General features: G+C 38.9%; 1 protein-coding gene across 6 annotated transcripts in view; it reads right to left on the bottom strand.

The window, feature by feature from the left end:
- The window catches only part of CDC27 (cell division cycle 27), a 135,349-nt gene extending 113,560 nt beyond the window's left edge, over positions 1–21,789 (bottom strand). For 5 of the 6 annotated variants that reach the window (XR_008916395.1, XR_008916394.1, XM_007482521.3 and 2 more), the window contains exon 1: positions 21,424–21,771. Coding sequence is in view for 4 of the 6 variants with exons in the window: in XM_007482521.3 (XP_007482583.1) it covers positions 21,424–21,450 (27 nt within the window). In the remaining 2 variants the exon portion in view is untranslated. Of the gene's footprint in view, positions 1–21,423 lie in introns of all 6 variants that reach the window. The other variant, XM_007482518.3, reaches the window with a different exon arrangement.
- Between the last annotated feature and the right edge of the window lie 609 nt (positions 21,790–22,398).

The following is a 22,398-nucleotide window of genomic DNA, read 5'->3' on the forward strand; positions in this document are numbered from 1 at the left end:
ACAAGTAAATTCTGGCTCCATTCCACTACTCTCTTCATTCTCATTTGCAACACTGTTGCCTTTTTGGCCTCCCAATTTCGAGCCTGTATGCCTACCCCCCCCCACCCCTACATTGACAAGAGTCATCTTCCTTTTAAAACCCATTTCATGTATCATTCGGTAAATATTTATTCATTATCTACTAGATATAGACTTGGAATTGGGCAACACAGGAGGAGCAATGATTATGCCTATATTCAGTCTCTTGCTCAGAGATATTCAATAGGTCTCAGTAACATCCTAGCTCCAGTCTCCTAACATCAAAATATATATCTCCATGTTCTGGGCCTTGCTTCAGTTTGTCTTTTCCACCTTAACCCCCCACCACAATAATGCATGTACCCTGCCCTAGAGGCCTGATAGTTTTATCTGCCATTCCCAGTATAAGCTCTGATCTTCCCTACCTCCACCACATCTTTATTCTTTTTTTTTTAAACCCTTACCTTCCATCTTGGAGTCAAAACTGTGTATTGGTTCCTAGGCAGAAGAGTGATAAGGGCTAGGCAATGGGGGTCAAGTGACTTGCCCAGGGTCACACAGCTAGGAAGTGGCTGAGGCCAGATTTGTACCTAGGACCTCCCATCTCTAGGCCTGGCTCTCAATCCACTGAGCTACCTAGCTGCCCCTCCACACCTTTATTCTTGCCATGTCTCTAAATGAAAATGTTCTCTTCCTCCCATCCTCACCAGTGGAAAACATACCCATCCATCATAGAAGAGATGGTATTTGAGCACTGGATTCTGAATTTGTACCCAATTACCTCACCTGAAGTTAATCTTTCCCATCCTTTTACACCACTGGTACTCTGTCATATCTGAGTTTTGTTTAATTCCTCACTTACTCCTTGGATCCAGGAAGGGTTTTCTTATCCATTCTTTTCTTTCCCATAGTGCCTAGTGTGACATCTTTCAGAAGACAAGTGTTCAAACAATATCAATTTAATTTTTAAAAAATCATTGTGCACCTTCTGTTTACACAGCAGTGTGCTAGGTGCTAAGAGAGAAATAAAGTTTTGATAAAAACATCTTCCTGGGTCTCATATCCCAGATAATGGAAAGAAGGGAAACAGAAATTCCATATGAATCTAACAGATTACATAAGTACATGAGAAAGGTATTCTATAAATGCTATTGAAAAGATGATTAACTCAGCTCTTCCTTTTGTTTTTCCTCTTCATTGCCTATAACCAAGACCTCTTTAAATAGCACCCAGTGATAGCTGTGGACAGTTCTTAGTCTCACTAGTGGAACTCTTAAAAAAGGATAAAAAGTTATTATTTATGTCAGAAAGAAAAGTTAGTTGCAGAAGCTATAGTGAAACAAGGTTTCAATTTACTTCATTGTTAACAAATGTAACTATAAAATAAGTCAAAGTATCAGTAAAACAAGCTAAAATATACTATTATAAATTAATAAATGGCTGCAGCAGGGATATTCAAATATGTACAACTCTTAACTATTTTTAATATTTGTATCAAAATACAGCATGATAATGACATACCAGTAAAGAGTATTCTTGAGTACAACTAGAGTAAGTTTTTCTCTACTGTGCCTAATTTGGATTATAATTATACCAATCATCTTTCCTATGAAGCTATCTCTTACCCCATTCCCCATTCCCAAATCCCTATGTGCTTTCCTTTTGAATTCCCTTAGGCATAATACTTAAAAGCAAATAATAGAGTACTTATTCATAGACATTTAGAATTTTAGGACTACAATTCATTTCAATCCAGCAAATGTATCCAGTGTCTACTTCTGAAAGGCATTAAGTTCATCAATAAGGAGAAGATGAAGATGAAGAAATAATCCTTGGCCTGAAACAGATCTAAGAGATCATCAAATATGACCTTCCTTATTTTACAGATAAAGGAACTAAGACTGATATGGAAAAGGGAACCATAAAAATCAACCAAGTAGTCTTTATTAAATGTCTATTATGTACCAGGCTGGGCACAAAAGTATAAAGAACAAAACAACTGTTACTTGCAAGGAATATATACTATAATGGAAGAAAAATACATTTTAAAATATATATGGTATAAACATAAAGTTAATAAATATAAGCATGTACAAAGTAACTAAATACAAATTAGGTTTCAAAAGGAAGGCACTAGTAATTGGGGGATCAAAAAGCTTCATACAGAAAATAGGGTTTGGGCTGTCTTAAAAGAAAAGAGGGTCTCCATGAATTAGAATTAGGCAAATTCTTTTTAAAAAATTTATTAATTTAATTAATTTAAAATATTTTTCCATGTTTACATGAATTATGTTCTTTCCCTCCCCTCTTCTCACCCCCCTCTTGGAGCCAACGAGCAAGTCCACTGGGTTTTACATGTGTCATTGATCAAGACCTATTTCCATATTATTGATATTTGTACTAGGGTGATCATTGAGTCTACATCCCCAATCATATCCCCATTGAACCATGTGATCAAGCAGTTGTTTTTCTTTTGTGTTTCTACTCCCACAATTCTTTCTCATGAGTCCCTCAGAATTGTCCTGGATCATTGCATTTCTGCTAGTAGAGAAGTCTATTATATTTGATTGTACCACAGTGTATCAGTCTCTGTGTACATTGTTCTCCTGGTTCTGCTGCTTTCACTCTGGATCAATTCTTGGAGATTGTTCCAGTTCACACGGAATTCCTCCAGTTCATTATTCCTTTTAGCATAATAGTATTCCATCACCATCAGATACCACAATTTGTTCAGCCATCCTCCAATTGAAGGGCATCTCCTCATTTCCAATGAGTGCAGCTATAAATATTTTTGTACAAGTCTTTTCTCCATGAATTAGAGATGAGGAAAGAGTGCATTACACGCTTATGGGACAATCAGTGCAAAGGCATTGAGATGAGGGGTGGAATAACATGTGAAAAACAGAAAAAATGCCACCTTGGTTGAATTACTGGTAACTTCATTTTCTATCAATAGGTCTACTTGGTTTCAATTCCATGAAACCCCTTGGTAACCTTTTCTCTACCCAGTTTTTTTTAGTGTGTTGTTTCTTTAGACTGTAAGCTCCTTGGAGGCAGGGGCTATCTATCTTATTTGTATGCCTGGCACATAGTAGATACTTAATATTGTAAAATTTGAACTGAATTGCAAAGTGGGAATGAGAATAATATCCAATGAAACTAGAAAGATAGGTTGGAGCAAAGTTTTGTATGGCTTTAAAAGCTAAACAGAAAAATTTGTATTTTATCCTAAAGGCAATAGGAAGCCACTGAATTGAAAGAGTAGAAAGCATATCTTGTCCTTCAGGAAAATTAATTTGGCGGCAGATTGTAGGTTGGAATGGAATGAGCAGAGATCCAAATCAGAGAGATCAATTAGCAAGTTATAGCAATAATATAGGTGGAGAGGTAATGAGGGCCTGAACTAAGGTGGTAGCTATGTGAATGGAGAAGAGGGGGCAAGTTGCAAAAGATGTTGTAAAGACAGAAATGGCAAGATTTTGCAAACTGGATGTGGGATAAGAGAGTAAGGAGTCAAATATAATGCCAAAATTAAGAACCTAAGAGACTGGAAGGATGGTGGTACCTTGAACAGAAATAGACAGATTTGGAAGGGGAGGTATGGTTTAGGAGGAAAAGATAGTAGATTTAGTTATGAACATGTTGAATTACTCTTACCTCCAGGACATCCAACCTGACATGTTCAACAGGTAATTGGTGAAGTAGGGCTGAAGTTCAAGGGAGTGACAAGGACTAGATATATAAATCTGTAAATCACTTATATAAAATAATCATTAAAATCATGGGAGCTCATGAGTTGCTGAGAGAGAAAATGTGGAAGGAAAATAAAATAAAAAGGGTGGCTAGAACAGAATTCTGAGGAAAACAAAAATTAAAGGCTCTGATATGGATGTTGTTATATGGATGTTGTTATTGTTCAGTTGTTTCAGTTGTGTCAACTGTTCAAGTTCCTATTTGGGGTTTGGATGATGAACCAGCAAAAAGGGACTGAGAATGGTCAGGCAGGCAGAAGGCAAAATGATTAAAAGTTGTGCCATAAAAACCCAGAGAAATATCTGTAATTATTCTCCTTCCTCTCAAGGAACTCACTATCCAGAATACAGTCTTCCTCTTCAACCCATACCATCACCTTATATTAGAGGACTTAAATATGTTTGATGTTTCCTCAAGAGTCTTGGTTTCCTAATTAGTTCCTCAATCTCATTACCCATGATATATTCGTTCATTCCAACCCAATCACAAAGGGCTAGTCACAATCTTGATCACACTAGTTTTCTATTTCCATCATTAAGAATTCTGAAATTACTTTAATCACAATCTCCTATCATTCCATCTCATCCCTACTCTCTCAAGATCAAACTGGTTTCTCTTCTCTTCCATTCCTTCCTTATCTTGACCCTACTGTTAACCAGTCCAACATTATTATGCTGTCTTCTAATCTTGAATCTTTTGTCTGTCCTACTGCTATTCATGTCTCATGCCAATTCCCCTGATTTTCCTTTATTAGTCCTCTATTACATTCCCCACAATGACTGTTACATATCTTCTCTCAAGCCTTTTGTACCATTCTCCCCCTGATTCCCTCCTTACTCCTTTGAGCAGACCTGGCCTTATGCTTGATTAAGAAAGCAGAGGCCAGTTGTTGAAAACTCTTTCTATCACAAAACTGTGACTTTACCCTTGTTTTTTCCTCCTTTACTCTCTGTGTTCCTTCTTTCCTCCAAAGCCAAGAATTCAGCATGTAACCCTGATTCTATTCCTTCTTCTCTCCTTCATTTTGGAATCTTGATTCCATAATCATTCCCATATCTTTGATCTCTTCCCCTTTTTTTGCTCCTCCTCTGCTGCCTATAAACTTATCTAAATATCCTCAAATCCTTTTTTTTGTCATATTCATTTATTTTAAAAAATTTTAAGTAACATTACATATTTTAAAAACATATACCTTTCCTATTGAGCAATTAAAAACAAATACAAACACACACACACACACACACATACACACACACACACACACTCACCCCTTCATATACATCTATATAGCTTGGCAAAACAAGTGTGTCTTTCTGCATTTTAAATTCATCATCTCTCTTAAAGAAAACAGTATGTTGGGTATTTTTTATATTCATTCTTCTGGGATCATTTATCATCATGCTAACAGGAGTCAAGTCTTTACATTTTTTTCTATAATATTATTATCGTATAAATTGTTCTCCTAGGTCTGCTCATCAGTTCATATTACTAGACTTCTCTTGAAAGGGTCCATTTTTTTAAACCCATATCTTCCATCTTAGAAATGTGTAATTAGAATCTTGTACCCCTGGGCTTCATCTCCCAGAATCCCTTTCTTTTCATCCTCATAAGGTGTCCTTCCATCTTGAAGAGAAGTTTCTGTAACTCCACCCTCTTCTCTCTTCTCCTGCGATTTTGGTCTAGGAGAAACTCCTCTTTCCTCAGGCTATTACTGTCCTCTACTTCAAGTTATTATTAATAAACCTCATAAAATATAATGCTTGGAGTATTAGATATTAATTTTTAATCTTACAGAATCAATATTGATTCTAAGGCAGAAGAGCAGTACAGGTTATGCATGGGAGTTAAATGACTTGCCCAGAGTCACACAGCTAAGAAGCATGAGGCCCCATTTGAACCCAGGACCTCCTGTCTCTAGGCTTGGCTCTCAATCTGGAGAGCAATCTAGCTACCCCCAAAAGTATCCATTTCATAATTTCTTATAATAATACTCTTATTATATTTATATACAAAGTTGTCCTTTGGTTTCAATTTTCTGTCAACTACCAAAAAAGCTACTATAAATGTGCCAATAGACTGTTTCCCTTTTTTTTTTTTTAAATTTCTTTGGGATATGGATCTAGCAATGAGTGAATTGATTGAATACCAGGCCTGGACTCAGGAAGAACTGGGTTTAAATCTGGCCTCAGACATTTAGCTTTTCTGTGTTAGAATTGAAACTGCACTGTGAATTGAACTGAAATTTGGTATAGATTCTAAGCCAGAAGGTATGGGCTTAAAAAAAAAGAGAGGGGGCGGACATTATACACAATTGGCTAACTATTTGGGGATAGTTCCAAAATTGCTTTCAACATTTGTGATTTTCTTCTAATGTCACCTTTTATAGTCAGATGTGAAACGGAACCTCAAAGTTATTTAATTTTCATTTCCCTAATTATTAGTGATTTAGAGCATTTTTTCATGTAATTGTTGATAGCCTGGATTTCTTCTCCTGAAAACTGTATATTCATATTCTTTGACCATTTATCTATTGGGAAATGGCTCTTAGTCTTATATTTTTGCAAATCATTTTTTCCCAGTTACTTGTGTCCCTTCTAATTTTTACATTAGGTTTTGGAGATCTATTTTAAAGTACCAAAAACTTTTAAATTTTGTAATATTAAAACTTTCCATTTTATCTTGTATGGTATTCTCTATCACTTTTTTAGTAACGAACTATTCCTTCCACCACGCATGCATTACTAAAGAGTAATTTCTTCTTTGCTTCTCAAATTTGTTTATATGACTTTTTCTATGTAGGCCATGCATCCATTTGGAATTATTCTTAGTGTATGAAAATGTTGATCTAAACACGATTTCTGCCAGATTGATATCTAGTTTTCTCCATTCTTTTTCTTCAAATAGTGAATTCTTCTTCTGATAGCTGAGGTTCCTGGGTTTATCAAACACTATGCCATTGTTTGCTTCAGTATGTTGTGAAACTAATGTAGTCTACTGATTGTCCTCTTTTTAAAAACATTTCTTTGAAAACTTTTTTTAATGTATTAACAGAATTTATCCATAAATGTTCCAGCCTCTTCCCACACTCCCTGCATCACAGAAGGCATCATTCAGGAAACTGACATGTTCATTTCATGTTTCCATGTTTCTTTCAGTTGATTCTCTAGAGGTAACATTTATAATTTATTCACCCAGTATTATGTTCTTTTGGTTCTACTTATTTCACTGTTCATTATCCCATGTAGTTCTTTCCAATTTTTTTTTAATCAGCCTGCTCATTGTTTCTCACAACACAGTAGTATTCCATCACAATTATATACCACAATTTATTTAGCCATTTCCCAACTAATGGGCATCTCCTCAATTTCTAATTCTTTGCCACCAAAAAGAGAGTTGCTATAAATATTTTTGAAACATATGGGTTCTTTTCCCTTTTCCCTAATCTCCTTGGGAAACAGACCCAGCAATGGTATTTCTGGGTCTTGGGGTATAGATAATTTTATAACTGTCAGGGTATAATTCCAAATTGTTCTCCAAAATAATTGAATCATTTCACAGCTTCACTAAGAGTATATAAATATCCCCGTTTTCCCATATCCCCTCCAACATTTGTCTTTTTGCCCTTTTGTCATTTTTAGTCAATCTTATGGGTGTGATATTTCCCCCCTGGATACCAAATTGTTTTTTAACAGTTGTTAGTCTGCAATACAGTATGCAGTTTGTACTGGTAGTCTCCATTCCTTCCCACTTTTTTAATCATTTCTTTTAAGATTTCCAACCTCTTGTTCCTCCACATATATTTTTATTCGCCCCCCCCCCCCAACTCTATAAAATATACTTTTGGGAATTTGGTACAATATTGAACAAGAAAATTAATTTAGATAGTATTTTTTTTTATTATATTAACTCTATTTGTGAATAATTAATGTTTCTTCAATTATTTCTGCAGTGTTTTATAGTTAGATTTTATATGCAGTCCCTGGCTGAATCTTAGAGATATACACCAAAATATTTTAGAGCTTCTGTAGTTAATGGAATTTCTTTTTCTAGCTCTTTTTACTGAGTTTTGTTGATTATATATGGAAAAGCTGATGATGATTGTAGATTTATCTTATATCCTGCAACTTTGCTGAAGTTTACTATTTCAATTAATTTTAGTTTTACTCTTTAAGGTTCCAAAAGTATACCATCATATATCATCTGTAAAAAGTGATAATTTTGTTTTCTCTTCATCTATACTTATTTCCTGAGCTTCTCTGTCTTTTCCTTTTGATATAGCTAGTATGTCTAGGACTATGTTAAGTAGTAGTAGTAGTAACAAATATCCTTGTTTTATTTTTGATCTCACTGGGAAGAGTTCATCTCAACCATTATAAAAACAAAAACAAAAAAACCTAATCCTACCCTGACCAGCCATCTCATCAAGTTTCTCCTATATCTTCTCCTGATTCTCAAATTCCCAGAAAAAGCTAACTACTCTTATAGCTTCCATTTCCTCTCCATTCATTTACTCACTTCTCAACCTTTTGCAATCTGGTTTCCAAATTTGTCTTTTTTTTTCCCCCTTTCCCTTTTTAAAACCCATACCTTCTGTCTTAGAATCCATATGGATTCTAAGATTTAAGGTACAAGAGTGGCAAGAAGTAGGCAATTGGAGTTAAGTGACTTGCCCAGGGTCACACACATCTAGGAAATGTCTGAGGCCATATTTGAACACAGGTCTTCCTGATTTCAAACCCAGCAATGGTATTTCTGGGTCTTGGGGTATATCCACTGAGTCACCTCGCTGCCCCACAAACTCATTTCTCAACTGAAACTACTATCTCCAAAGTTACCAATGATCTCTTAATTACCCCTAAATCTGTTGGCTTTTCCCCAGTTCTTATCCTTAAATATTTCTGCAGTTGAAGTTTAGACTAGTCTCTTCTCTCTGGGTTTTCATAACATTGTTCTCTTGGTTTTCCTCTTACCTGTACAACTTTTCTTTCTCAACCTACTCTATTGGATCATCATCTATTAATTATCATGTTCCCTAAGTATGGGCAGCTTCCCTGGCTCCACTGAAAGTCTTCTTTTTTTCTCTTCAATGGGATATATGGGGTGTTCCAGGAGGATTAGCACCTCTGGTATAAGAGCTTGCTGAGCCCTTTATCAGGGTTGTTCTTCCATCTTTGATGTCCACCTTTCACCCAACTCTCACCTGTGGCTTTAGAAAGCTGGAGCATGCTTAGGTTACACTCTGGTAAAACTGTTGTAGCAGACCAGCTAACCAGGCTCAGGGTAACTCAGGCCTCAAACCTATCAGTAAGTTAGGAAGATGTCTACCCCAAATATGTGACCACTTCCCCTGAAAGAAGGAATGAGTAAGAACAATTCATTCCAATTGCAATGAAGGTGGTTGAAGCAGGCAGTGTGGAGTGCTTAGAGAAGGGTCAGACATTGAAGACACCAACAGCGTCCTGATTTTTGTCTTACTACTGGACTTCAATGACTCAGGAAAAGAGAGGGAGACTGATGACACTGCATCTCTGTCTTAAATTCAATTCAAGTACAAGTCAAGACATCATCCCTTGATATCAATGATTCTCTTTAAAAAATAAAGGGACAAGTGACCATGATCACATAAGCTCTTGTAGGTTTAATTATCATCACTATGTAGATAACTTCTAGATCTCTATCTCCTAAGCTCTGGTCCAGTATCATCAACTGCCTCCTAGGCATTTCAAATTGGATGTTCTATAGGTATCTTACATGTCATCAAGAGAATTATCTTTTCCCATCCCAGTCTTTAAAACTTCCCTATTTTTTGTCAAGCATACTACCAATCTTCTAAGTTACCCAGATTCAAAGCAGAATTATCCTAAACTCCTTACCTCACAGATCCAATTAGTTTTCAAGTATTGTCATTTCTATCTCTCTAACATCTTTCATATCTATAACTTTCACTATCTTCCCCTTTCACCCCAGCGACCACTCTACTTTAAACCTTCATTTTATTTTATCTGGATTACTGAAATAGGCCCAATTGGTCTTCCTGCCTCAAGTCTTTCCCTTTTCCAGGTCATCTTCCACCTTGATGCCAAATTGATATTCCTATGGCATAGGTCTGATCAAGTTACTGAGCATTTAATTAATCTAGGCTCCAAATTTCCTTCTGCATCAATACAAACTTTTTCTGGTGAGCATTTAAGGCCCTTTTATAATGTACCTCTAGCCTCCTTTTTCGGCTTTATTACATATTATTCTCTTCATACACTCACTCTAAGGTCTGAACTGGCCTTGCTATTCTTCAAACAAGACCTTCACCTCCTCTTTCCATACCTTTGTATTGACCATTGCAGCCTATTCTCCCTAGCCCTTAGTCAGGAATGTATTTCCTCCTTTCATCTCTACCTCTAAGAATCTCTCCTTTAAAGCTTAGCTCAAGGGCCACCATCCAAAAGGCCTTTCCTCTCCTCCCTCCCTCACCCACTAGCACATCTCTCCAATAAAATTATTCTGTATTTATTTTATATGTGCTTATATTTTTACAAGATGTGTCCTTCAATAGGATGTAAGGTACACAACAAAAGAGTTTGATTTTTGTCTTTGTTTTCATCCACAACACTTACCAAGTTTCTAGGATATAAAAGACTAATAAATGTATTTGTTGACTGAATGACAGTAGAAGGAAACCTACCTAAACTGAGAATGAAGATATCTAGATCCTAGCTCCAGGTCTGCCACTCTTTAGATCCTGATTTCATTTATAATATTCTATGACTTTAATTAACTATATGTAATTCTAATTAAACCTAACAACTGTAGATTTTGATGCTGTAACCTTCTACTAACTTTTCAGCATTCCATTATTCCCTTTATTGACTCACAATAGGTGTTTTACGATTATTATAGTAAATTACTAGGTTATTGTCTCCCAATTCACTGTGTATATCACTACTTTCTTTACCCAGCCCTCCCTCTCATACTCAAGAACCTAGAATCACTTACTATTATGAAACAAGTCAAACCCCCCAAACTTGGATTTCAAGATACTCCATAATTTAGCTCTAATCTATCAAATAGCCCTCTGAATATAGACATGTTATGCAACTAACACTTGCCCTCCATCCCCACCTTTATTTTCATGCTTTGGTCAGACTATTACTACATATGCCAAAAAATATGCTATTCATTCTTTTTAACCTAGCCAAATCTTATCTATATTTAAAAGTCTAACTCAAATTCTACCTATTAAATGGCATAATATTTATAAGCTGTTTAGCATAGAACCTGGCACATAATGGGTACAACAACTTATTTTCTTCCATTCTTCCATTAAGCCTTTCTCAAACAGAATTATTAAAGAGCAGAACAACCAGGAGTTACCTTAGAGATCACTCAGATGGGTGGTCTCCAAAGTAGGGGGGCTATAGCATGACCCCAATGAATGCATGATAATCAACTGGAAGGGAACAGATAATCACTAGGCTTACCTCCAATATAACCACACAATCCCCTTTACTCAGCTCTGTCAACACTCCTTCCCTTTACACAGGTGTGGGTCCCAGAGGGTGATTCTAACCTTAACAGACAACTGTGGTAGGTAACCTTCGAAGGGTCTGCATTCTCATTTTTTGTTTCTGGGAGGGCAGACTCAAGTTCCACAGGAAGGAAACAAATATTTAGATTGGGATATCAATCACATTATTTTTTGCCTCAAATCTACCCATCTTCCAAATTTTCTTACTTTCTATTTTGGGCATCACTATCCTTCCAGTCAACCAAATTGACTCTCCTCATTCTCACCTACACAACACATCTAATCAATGGCCAAATCTTGTCACATTCTCTCCTTTCTCTTTCTTTACTCATACTTAACATCCAAGTTCAGAAATGGATGGCAACAACAGTCTCCTGACTGGTCTCCCTGCCTCAAGTCTCTCCCCTTCCTACAAGTTATCCTCTAAGGAGCTACAAAACTGATTTTGATAAAGTACAGGTTTGGCTGAGTCACTCTCCAACTCAATAAACTCCAGAGGCTCCCTATTGACTAGAGAATTAAATATTAGTTTATCTTTATTTTACTTATTAATTTCTTCTTTTGTGTAAAATTTACAATGTATGTAATTAGTAACGTAAGACATACATACATATAATTTATAAAGAAGTAAATATGCAAATGCCTACTTCTGGGTACTCTGGGCTCTCATCCAAAACCAGTTCTCCACCATTCACTTTGACTTCAAACTCAAATACAAAGTGATCAGATTCAACCAGTACTTCAAGATGAAGCCTCAGATGTTGGTTTTGGAAATACCAAAGTGAATGGTCTTCTGCCCTGTCCATTCAGTCAGATATGCTCTCCTCAGGGCCCCTGCTTGGCTCTAGGACTCATGTCTAAAGGGCCTGGGCAAGAAAGGGATGCAGGTGGCTTCTCTCCGATGGGTCAGTCAAGAAACCCACACCTTGCACCACTGGTCCCAAATTAAAGCCACTGTAGACCTTACTGTCCCCATTTCGCTTCAGTCTCTGGGCCTCATAGGTCCAGCTAAAGGTACCCTTACCTTTCACCTCCCCTCTCCCAAATTTTGAGGGGGAGAGGGAAAATGATTGTGGAGTACCAAAGATGAGCACCCTTATAGTGTAGGGACCAAGACAACCAATGGGAACCAGTGACAACTGAAGTAATATTCCAGACATCACTTTATCCTCATCCCTCTTTGCCATCAGGAGTACCTTATTTCTGTATTGGATTCTGTTCCAGAGAGAGGGTAGAAAGCATTACTTTCTATCACCAATGCCAAAGGTATTTCTAACTCAACCCCACCCCTATCCCAACTCTTCTTTTCTCAAGAAGAAAGGTATAAACTCCCTTTCTTGGAACTAGCAACACACCACATGTATGGATGTGCATATCTTGGATAGAGAGATCCAGGATGGGAATGGCTCCCTCATTAGCAGCCCTATCTGATCCCCTGGCACTGCTCCCACTATTTTACTTTCTTCGGACCAAATTATTATTGCCTAATCTCACCCAACCTCCAACCCAATTACACTCCACTTCCCACTCAGGTTCTAGAGTCTGTGTTTTCTAGCCCTCAGCCAACACTTGCTGCCTTGTGAAGGCCTAGGGACTAGAGCGCTGGAACTCACTCCTAAACTGTCATCATACTTGGGATTTCCTAAAAGAATTATGGAGTGCTTTAAGGCAAAGCCTAGGTTAGTGTCTCATTGATCTTGAGCGTCCCACTCACAGTATCCATTCCCACCTGCCCCCCTGGGTGCCGTTTATCTAACCTTGTATTTCTTTAGCAAAGACTGGATCTGAATTAGAGGACCCTTCCAATCCTGGGCAGCATGGAGAAAGGGATATTCCAAGAAGCAAAGGCCCCAGGAGAGCCAGGGAATAAGTGGGCCCCTTGGTTCAGATTTGTCCTGAACAGAGATAGGGTATGCCTTGACCTTCTGAGTTCCTTCACCAACCATGACTCCCCCCCCCCCCCCCCCCCGCAAAGAGCACCTGAATCTCTCTCCAACCACTTTCCTGATTCTAGGGGCTTCTTCTCAGCTCTAGCACATAAAACAAACTTTGAGATTGGGGGAGAATTCCCTAAAGTCCCACAATTTTTAACATTCTGTCATGATAGGGATAAAGATGCGGTGTGGTATAATAAAGAGAACTGGCCTCAAATCTAGGAGTCCTAGATTTAAGTCCCGCCTTTAACAAATCCTGGCTTTTTGATTCTAAGGAAGTCACTTTAACCTCTCAGTGCCCTAGGCAACTGTTTAAAACTAATAAAGTTCCAGCAAAGATGCCAAACTGCATTGGTAGAGGAAGTTCTTCTTTGAGGGCTCCTTATGCCAATGAATTTCTAATAAGATCATAAACTGCAAGAGGATGATATTACTATTTAACAATATGTTTTATATTTTCCTTGAATACTTCTAAAGTAACTGCCTAGTTTAATGCCAAACTCAAATTCTTGTCGAACATTTTCTCACTTAGATTGCTTCTTTTTTACCCTGGTTATTCTAGTGTCTTCTTTAGTAGTTCCATTAGCAGAGTGGTTCACACCAATCATAGATTTCTCAGGGTTCTATCCTTTTTCTTCTTGCTTGTATAAGACTCTAGGCAACATTATCTATTCTAGTAGAATACATTAAACATTTTTATCTAGAAATATATCTTTTCAGATTATTTCCTATGTACTATATTTAATATACATGTGTGTATGTGTATAAATCAGGCTGCTATAACAATGATCTTCCTTGACCTTCCCCCTTGCTCAAAGGGTATCATTATCATCATTTCTCAAAACAACTCAGGCAAGATTACTCAAAGTAATCTTTCAATTCATCCTTGTTCTTTCATTCAATCAGTTGTCAAATCACATTGCTTTGATATGTGTCTTTCTTTTTCAACAATGATTTACTAGGTAATGGTGGAATTTTGTGTGTGATATTTTTCAGGGTGGGGTTGGGAGATAGGATAACAGTAAGAAAAACTTCCAGCATTGCACTGCAAGTGTCAAAAGTACTTGTAGCCTATATGGTGGTCCTTTCCCATTAACAGAGAAATCTCATCTACTACCAATAGTGATCTCCAAATTCGGTGTCAGTTTTCACTACATAAATTTATAGACTGATAAAGAGGAAAGGGTTTCTAAAGATTTTCTAGTCTAATCCTATTGATCCCTCCATTTTATAAGAAACTAAAGTCTGGAGAAAAGAAGTGACTTGGCCAAGGTCAAAGGCAGAGAATGGCAGAGTCAAGCCTTGATAACAGGCCATCTGTGTCTAAGTTCAGCATTCCTCCCCCCATCATGATAATCTCCACACCCCTCCCCAATGTTCCATAGAGAAACTTGTCCATGTTGGCAAAGTTGTGGCACAAGTGCCCAGAATGCCTGAGGGGGCTACTCTGTCTAGTTCCCCCCACCCCACCACCATCACAGTGCCTGAGGACATTTTTCACATGCCCTGCCCCTCCGCCCAGCTGCCCAATGCAAGCATTTCCTCTCTCCAACTGTCTGGGGTAATTCAGGGGCTCACAAGCAGCCTGAAGATGCAGTTTGGGCACTTGATCTCTAAAATGTTTTCAACGCTGCCCTAGGCCTTTCGTAACTAATGTATTACTGACTACAGGAAAAGTGAGAATAGGAAAAATAAAAGCTACAAACCTCTTAAGAGAACTAAATAGTTTCCTCACTTGTTACATTGAAACTAGATTTCTATTCTCTACCAAAAGGAGGACCACAACCAATGTTTCACTTAGATGAGAAAACTTAGACCTTTTGCTTCTTTCCTCCTTATCTGAATCCCAGAGTTCTTTGATCTTATTTACCAATCTGACCTTTCTTTCCCTTCACTTCTTAATTCTGTCTCCTAAACCATTATGTTTTCTTCCTCTACTCTCCCATTCAACTCTGAAAAGTAAGGAAAAAGAACTGAGCTCCTCCTAAAGTCTAAAATGCATAGCATTACATTGCTTTTGGATTACAGGATGAGTTGGTATAGAAATGATATTCTTGCAGTCCAGTAGCAAGTTACTGTTTGTTTTAAAGACAGTCTTTCAACTCAACTATTATTCCATTTATTTGAATGGAAGCTCCTATCCTTACCACACAAAACCAATGGCTTTTCTTCCTTTTCTTGTGGTCTACAGAACAGGGGTCAGCAACTTGGCATCAAAACTTTAACAAGGGTAAGCAACCTTGCCTTTTCCCAGGGTCTGGAAATTTAAAGGGTACCAACAACAACTAGAAACAACAGAGTTCAACATCTAATTAGCCAGACCAATTAGTTACAATGGGAAGTTTTTTAGATGGTGGGTGTCCACAGCCCAGGTGACCTCTTACCCGGCTTGTCAGTCTACCAGCCCACCACTTCCCATCCCTTCCACTTTTGACAACCTCAACAATGGCATCTGAGGAAATTTTGTATCATTTTCCTTGAGTGCAAAAGGGGCTAGTTACAGGTCTACTTTGCACCCTACTTCTGAAAGAATAGATGGAATAAATATGGAGAGCAATATAACCCAAGAGTTTACTAGTAACTTGTCCTTTTTTAAATTTTTTGAAGGTTAATAAAGCAAAGATGCCAACCTGCACTGGTAAGGGAAGTTCTTCTCTGAGGGCTCTTTATACCAATGAATCTCGAATAAGATCATAAACTGCAAGAGGATGATGTTACTATTTAACACTATGACCTGTATACCCCTCCCCCAAAACCTTGGGTCAAAGATTTACTGACATGAAAACCCCGAAAGACTAAAGATTTTCTCCTATCTCATTGTCCTCAGCCAGAAAATATAAACAAGGGATATTGAAACCAACACTCCACCTACAAGTACCTACCTAGTTTAGGATGACCAAAAGAAGTTTTTTCAAAAGAAAATAAAGAGGTGGTTCAATGGATGGAGAGCCAGGTCCAGAGATGGAAGGTCCTGGATTTAAATCTGGCCTCAGACACTTCCTAGCTGTGTGACCCTGGGCAAGTCACTTAATCCCCAGTGCCTAGCCCTTACCACTCTTCTGCCTTAGAACCAATACACAGTATTGATTCTGAAACTAAAGGTAAGGGTTTAAAAAAAAATTCTTAAAGGAACACCATTAGCTTTAAAGACAGACACTGACACATCCCCAAATCACAAGTACTATTTGTGGAACCTGCTCTCTCCCTGTTCCCACAAGAAATGCCTTTTCCTACTTTCCTTGTGAGCAGGGAAATCTCTAGCTTCACATTCAATTCTACAATTCATGTGGTTTCTTAGGCAAAGTAGCATCTCTACAATCTTTCTCATGAAGAGAAGGAAAATATTTCCACAGTGCTTTTCTTTTTCAGTTACTGCCATTTCCCTTATTCTTTCCTCCACCTCCAGTTTCCACTAGTTTCTACTACCATCTTTCATCCCACTGTACTTTCAAAGACCATTTTCCTCCTTTTTCAAAAAAGTCTCTAAAATTATAGAGGGAAGAGGAAAGATGACAGCAGCTTCTCTGGTCTAAACAAGCCTTTGTACATGTGTAAGTGCTCTCATTTAGAAAGGCTTCTTTTCTGCTTGCCCATATATATATATAAATAAACTTTTAACTCTTCTTCCTCTTGCTCCCTTGTAAGGGAAGAAGGATATACGCCTTGACTGAAAAAGATGGACAGTAGAGATAGCATGGCAGTAGTTGGCAGACGGCCAGTCAAGGTGTCAGACAAAGCAGGTTTCAAGGGTTCCTTCTGATACATAAAAGCTACATAACCATGGATGGGTAAGTCACTTAACCTTGTGAGATCAACCAAGCACTGTGGGTTTCAGGAAGATAAGAGTTTCCATCCTAATGAAATCAAAGATCCCAACAAAAAAAGTCATTTTTCAGAGGGAGTGGGCCTGAGGTACCTGATAAAGCAGTGGGCACTCTCTACTTGGAGGATCACCCAGAGTGCTGGGAAGAGGAAACCAAAAATATCGTGTATGTGGTCAGCTATCAGCCCAGGGCCTTAATTGTCCTGAACTATCCAACCCAAACTACCAAACATTTATTAGGCAACTACTATTTTTAAATTTTTTTATTTTTTTAATTTTTAAAAAGTCCCTGTTCTAAAGGAATTTATATTCTACTGGGGAGAAAGACTTAGATGACATATACATTATGTGTACATAAATGAGATGATAATTTGAGGAGGAAAGAGAAAATACTAATGATTGGGTTATCAGAAAAAAGTTCCCATAGAGGTGGTCCCTGAGCTGAGTCTCTTGAGGGAAACTAAGGAGTCTAAGACATGAAGGGCAGGATGGAATGAATTTCAAGTATAGGGAGAATGAGGAAAGAGAAAGCCTATGTTTGAATGCAAGGAATAAAATGCCAAATTCAGGAACACACAGCAGGCCAGTTTTGCTGAAACATGGAATATGTGAAAGGGAGTAATGTGCAATAAGTCTGGAAAAGTAAGCTAAAGTCTGAGTAAGGCTTAAAATGCCAAAATGGAGGAGCTATTACTTTATTCTAGAAGCAACTGAGAGACGCCAAAGGCACTCAAGAAAGAGAAAAGATTTAGCCACTTATTACTTTAGAAAATGTGTGAAGGAAAGATTGGAGGGGAGAGAGAATAGAAGCTGAAAACCCAATGAGGAAGCTGTTGCAGTAATTCAAGCATGAGACAGTGAGGACCTGAAATAAGTAGGGTACATGAGTAGAAAAAAAGGGAAGATGGAAGAAATATTCTGAAAGTGGAATTGACAAAAACTTGACAACTGAATGGATATGGATGGAAAAGGAAAGGGAAGAGTCAAGGATGACTGAAGCTGTGAAACTGGGTAAATGGAAAAATGGTTCCCTCAACAGAAAAGGAAAGGTGTGTGGGAAGGATAAATTTGGGTGGGAAGATGAATTCCACTTGAGACATGTTGGCTTTAAGTTATGTATGAAGCATCCAGTTAGATATCCAAAGGCAGTTATGTGGGAATAGAGCTGAAAATATAGGTTTGGAAATCATCTACATACAGATAAAGCCATAGGAGTTTAAGAAACATAGCAGAAAGGAAAAAAGGGACTAGGACAAAGAGGACATGCTTAGTTAGGACAGTGATTAGATAGGTAGAAGAACCAGTAAGAAACAGTGTCATAGAGATTATTGAGGAGGGACAGTCAATGCTGTCAAATGCTGCAGAAAGATCAAGAATGGAAAAGACCAAGAAAAGGTCATCACATTTAACAATTAAGAAACTGTTTTGGAGAGTACAATTTTATTTGAGTGGTAGGAATAGATATCAGACTGTAAAAAGTTAAGAAGTAGAAACAATGAATATAGGCATTTTTTAGGAGTTTAGTGTTGCAAAGATAAAGGTTAAATAGCCTGAGAGGATAAGAAAATCAAGTGAAAGATTTGTTGTTGTTATTGTTTTTAGGATAATAAAACCAAGTGAAGGTTTTGGATTTATTTTTTAAAGGACAGGGAAGATTAGGGCACGTCTGAAGGTAACCAGGCTAGCAGAAGGGTAATCTGTGAGGGTAATCTGAACGGAAGGCCCTCTTCTTTCTCAAAGCTAACCCCTCTATTTGTATTAGAGCAAGTGTGGAGCAAAGGAGAATAAAGCCAGGGATAATGCTGAGGGGATCTGATGTATAGAAGTGATACATAGGAGCTCAAGAAAAATAACCTCATTGTTTTGGTGACATATAAGGCCAAATCTTCTGTTGAAGAGAGAAGGAGGGTGAAGGCAGCTTGAGAAGTCTGTAACAGAGACAGTGGGGAGTGGGACAGCAAGTTAATTAGGAAAGAATAAAAGTTTTCTGTGCAGCAGTGAAGAGCCAGTTGAGATTACTTAAGAAATTTATGGTAGCAATTCAGCATTCTTATATATGCCTACCTCTACCTTTACAGACACTGCTTTAATATAGGTACTTATAGTAGGTACTTATCTTAATATAGGTACTTGTCTTTCTGCTATGCTACTGCAAACTCCTTCCTGTTCTAGTCCTAACTCTGGCCCCAACTTCTAGCACCATCTTATTTTGAATGGTCTTCATCAGGGGATTGCCAAAGTTGTCTGCTTCATCCAATGCTCCAGACCATGCTACACAATCAAAGCTCCATAGTGGACTCTTGCTCCTCAGGTTAAACCCTGGAAAAAAACCATATCTGGACAAAGACTCCTGAAGCAAAGGGCAGAGATGAGTTTGAGGTTTTTTTTAACCACATGAATTTAATAAGCCACTGGATTCTAAGGCATTAAAAAGGCCTAAAGTGTATTACTGATAAGAATGGATGGAAAGGAAGGAAAATTGCTATCTAGGCGTTCTAGACCATAAACTTTCTCTTTTTTCTGTTACATCTAATGCTATTTACAGAGGTTATAATTATTAAGTAATGGCTGGACCTCAACAATACACAAGCCAAATACTTTAGGAGGAAAAAAACTATTAATAATAGGCCATAGGTAACATTTATATTGTACCTAGTATGTGTCAGGTGCTATGCTAAGCCCTTTACAAATACTACCTCATTTGATCCTTGCAAGCCTGGGAGAAATGTTCTAAGAAAAAAAAATCTTTTCAGATTTAGAAGCATATTAATAACTTGGTATCAGCATAAAATCTCATGGATGAAATTAACTTGAAAGACAAATAAAGAGAAGCAAGCATATACTCACTGAGAGTAGAGGTAGCTATCAATTCTATTTAGGACCCCAAAATGCAGGACTTCTAATTTAAACCAGTTTGCTGACAAATGTTTAAAAAGGCTGACTGGATAAATGAGGAAATATATTTGGATTTTCACTTTTTACACTAGCATATCTTATATTTTTATATATATGAGTACAATCCTAAATCAAAGCCTTGTATCATAAAGAATCAAAAACTACTAGCTCTGGAACTAACAAATGGGAATGAAGACAATCTGGAAGAAATAAGTGTCAGATGTTGAGAATCTAAATTCTAGAAAGCAAGAGGATAGTTTTTATTTAAATATGTACTGTTAGATTCATTTGTTAGTAGTAACAAAAACATTAATGGTAATATAGAGTACTTCTCAAAATCATTAGGATACTACTAACTCTTTCCTGGCCATCAGCATTTGCTTTAAATTCATAGAGAAACCCTCCACAGGGGCTACATTTGATATAATATAGAAAGCAGCCCCCACCTCCCCGAATCTGGTGCATCACCAAGGCACAAAGGATTCAGTTCCTTCAGAAAGCACAGCAAAAAATGATTTGGCATTGCATCACATTCTCAAAATCCAATAGGATTTCTTCTATTCCATCCTAATAGAACAGTGGGAATCAAAAACACAGTTGATTTGGTAATGACAGTGAGGATTTAATAGGAGGCGGAAAGGATAGGAAAGCCATTCGAATTTTTTTTTAATTTCACTTTATATATGTGCAAAGAGGAAAAAAATATCCCATGATACCATCATTATTTGTGATGGAAAAACCTGGCATTGATACCATCCCCACCCTGCCCTGCCCTACTCTATCTACTCTACCCTACCCTACCGTGGCTCTCATGCAAGTGTCTGTATCATACCCGAACCCGACCAGGTTGAGCCACATGTCCAGTGGTGAATTCATACTGAAATCAGAAAGCAGCAACAGGGGTAGGGGAAAGGCCAAGTCATCCAAAGGCCAAACTCTCCTTTAAAACACCATTACACTCCCTACCCCCCACCCCCATTTCTGCAACCGCGCCAAAAAAAAAAAAAAAAGCAAACCATCCCAAAACTCACGGGTTCATGGGGGACGCCAAGCCAGCCTGGTACCAATCCTTCTAACCCTCCACTGCATTCACGACCCGACCCTCCAGCCAGCAGGACTCCTGCTCCCTCCCTCCCTCCCCAATGGCATACACGAGGCGTACTTCTCCCCTGGGGGCCCCAGAGGAATGACAGGAGGGGCGGGCAGGGGCGCGCTTGGGACCCCGACCCCGCCGGGGGATTGCTGGGGGCGTGGGCCCAGGATCCTGTGGCCCGAGGGTCGGGACCGGCCCGGTCCGCAGAAGAGGAGGAGGAGCAACGGCCCGGGGCCTAGGCCGCGGTAGGCCCGGCCCGAGCCCGAGCCGCAGCCCGGCTCAGGCCGAGCGTGGTCTCCCTGCCGCCGCCGCCGCTGCCGCAGCCGCAGCAGCAGCAGCAGCTTTTGCCGCCGCCCAGGGCAGAGGGGGCAAAGGTCCTCGTTACCTGGACGGGTTCCTGCAGCACCGTCATCCTCAAGGCTCAGGCCCGCTCTCCGTCGCGCCTTAGGCCCCCCCGTAGCGGCTCCGGCCCGGCCCAGCCCCGGCTCATTTAAACTCAACAGCGACCGTTACCGGGGGATGGGGGAGGCCGAACGGCTGCCGAGTACACCCGAGTGCAGTACGGAAATCTCCGAAGTTAGGGCTGGCCGGAAATACCCGAACTCTGCCGGAAAAACACGAAGGCTGGCGGAGGGGCAGAGCGGTGCCGGAAATGCTAGAGGATTAGCCTAAGACAAATCGAGGCCAGTTTGGAGAGGAGGAAGCTCACGCTCCTCTGGGGCTCGTTTACCCGCGCATGTCCTGGCCAATCAGCGACAAGCAAGCTAGCCCTGACGTCACTGGCAGCGGGCTTCGCTAAGCGATGGTCATTTCAGCTCATTCTTGGATACGATCTTTTTATTTCAAGATCAGAACGTGGACCAAATGGTCTTCCTTGTAATCAGTGTCTCTCAGCAAAGTATTTGCAAATGGAGCTGTGGGATATGGCAGGAATGGAAAATGTAAACTGAGGTGTAATGAGTGTTATGGGGGTAAGATGTGTACCCCTGGGGTTCTGGAAGGATACCTTTTGCAAGAATGCAAGACTCCAAAACTTAGCTTAAAAACAAAAAAGAGAAATTTATTAATTTAGAAAGTAATGTTGAGAATGGCCAGGAGGATAGCAAGGTGGAACAGCAAAATGGGGAGCAGTTCCTGGGAGGACAGGATGAATGGAAAGGCTGTTTCCCATGAGGACAGCATGGATGGAAAAGCTGTCCTCCCAGAAGACATCAGTTCTGGGAATTTTATACTTTTTACAACAGATGTTAGTCACTCAGGCATTTGTCGAGGTGGGGTGATCATCTACCTGGGGACATAAAGATTCCTTTGTTTTAGGGAACAAACAGATGTCTGATAGGATTGAGGTATGGCCTCGAGG

This window comes from Monodelphis domestica, chromosome 2 (genome assembly GCF_027887165.1).
Source record: "Monodelphis domestica isolate mMonDom1 chromosome 2, mMonDom1.pri, whole genome shotgun sequence".
In the NCBI taxonomy this organism is placed as follows: Eukaryota; Metazoa; Chordata; class Mammalia; order Didelphimorphia; family Didelphidae; genus Monodelphis; species Monodelphis domestica.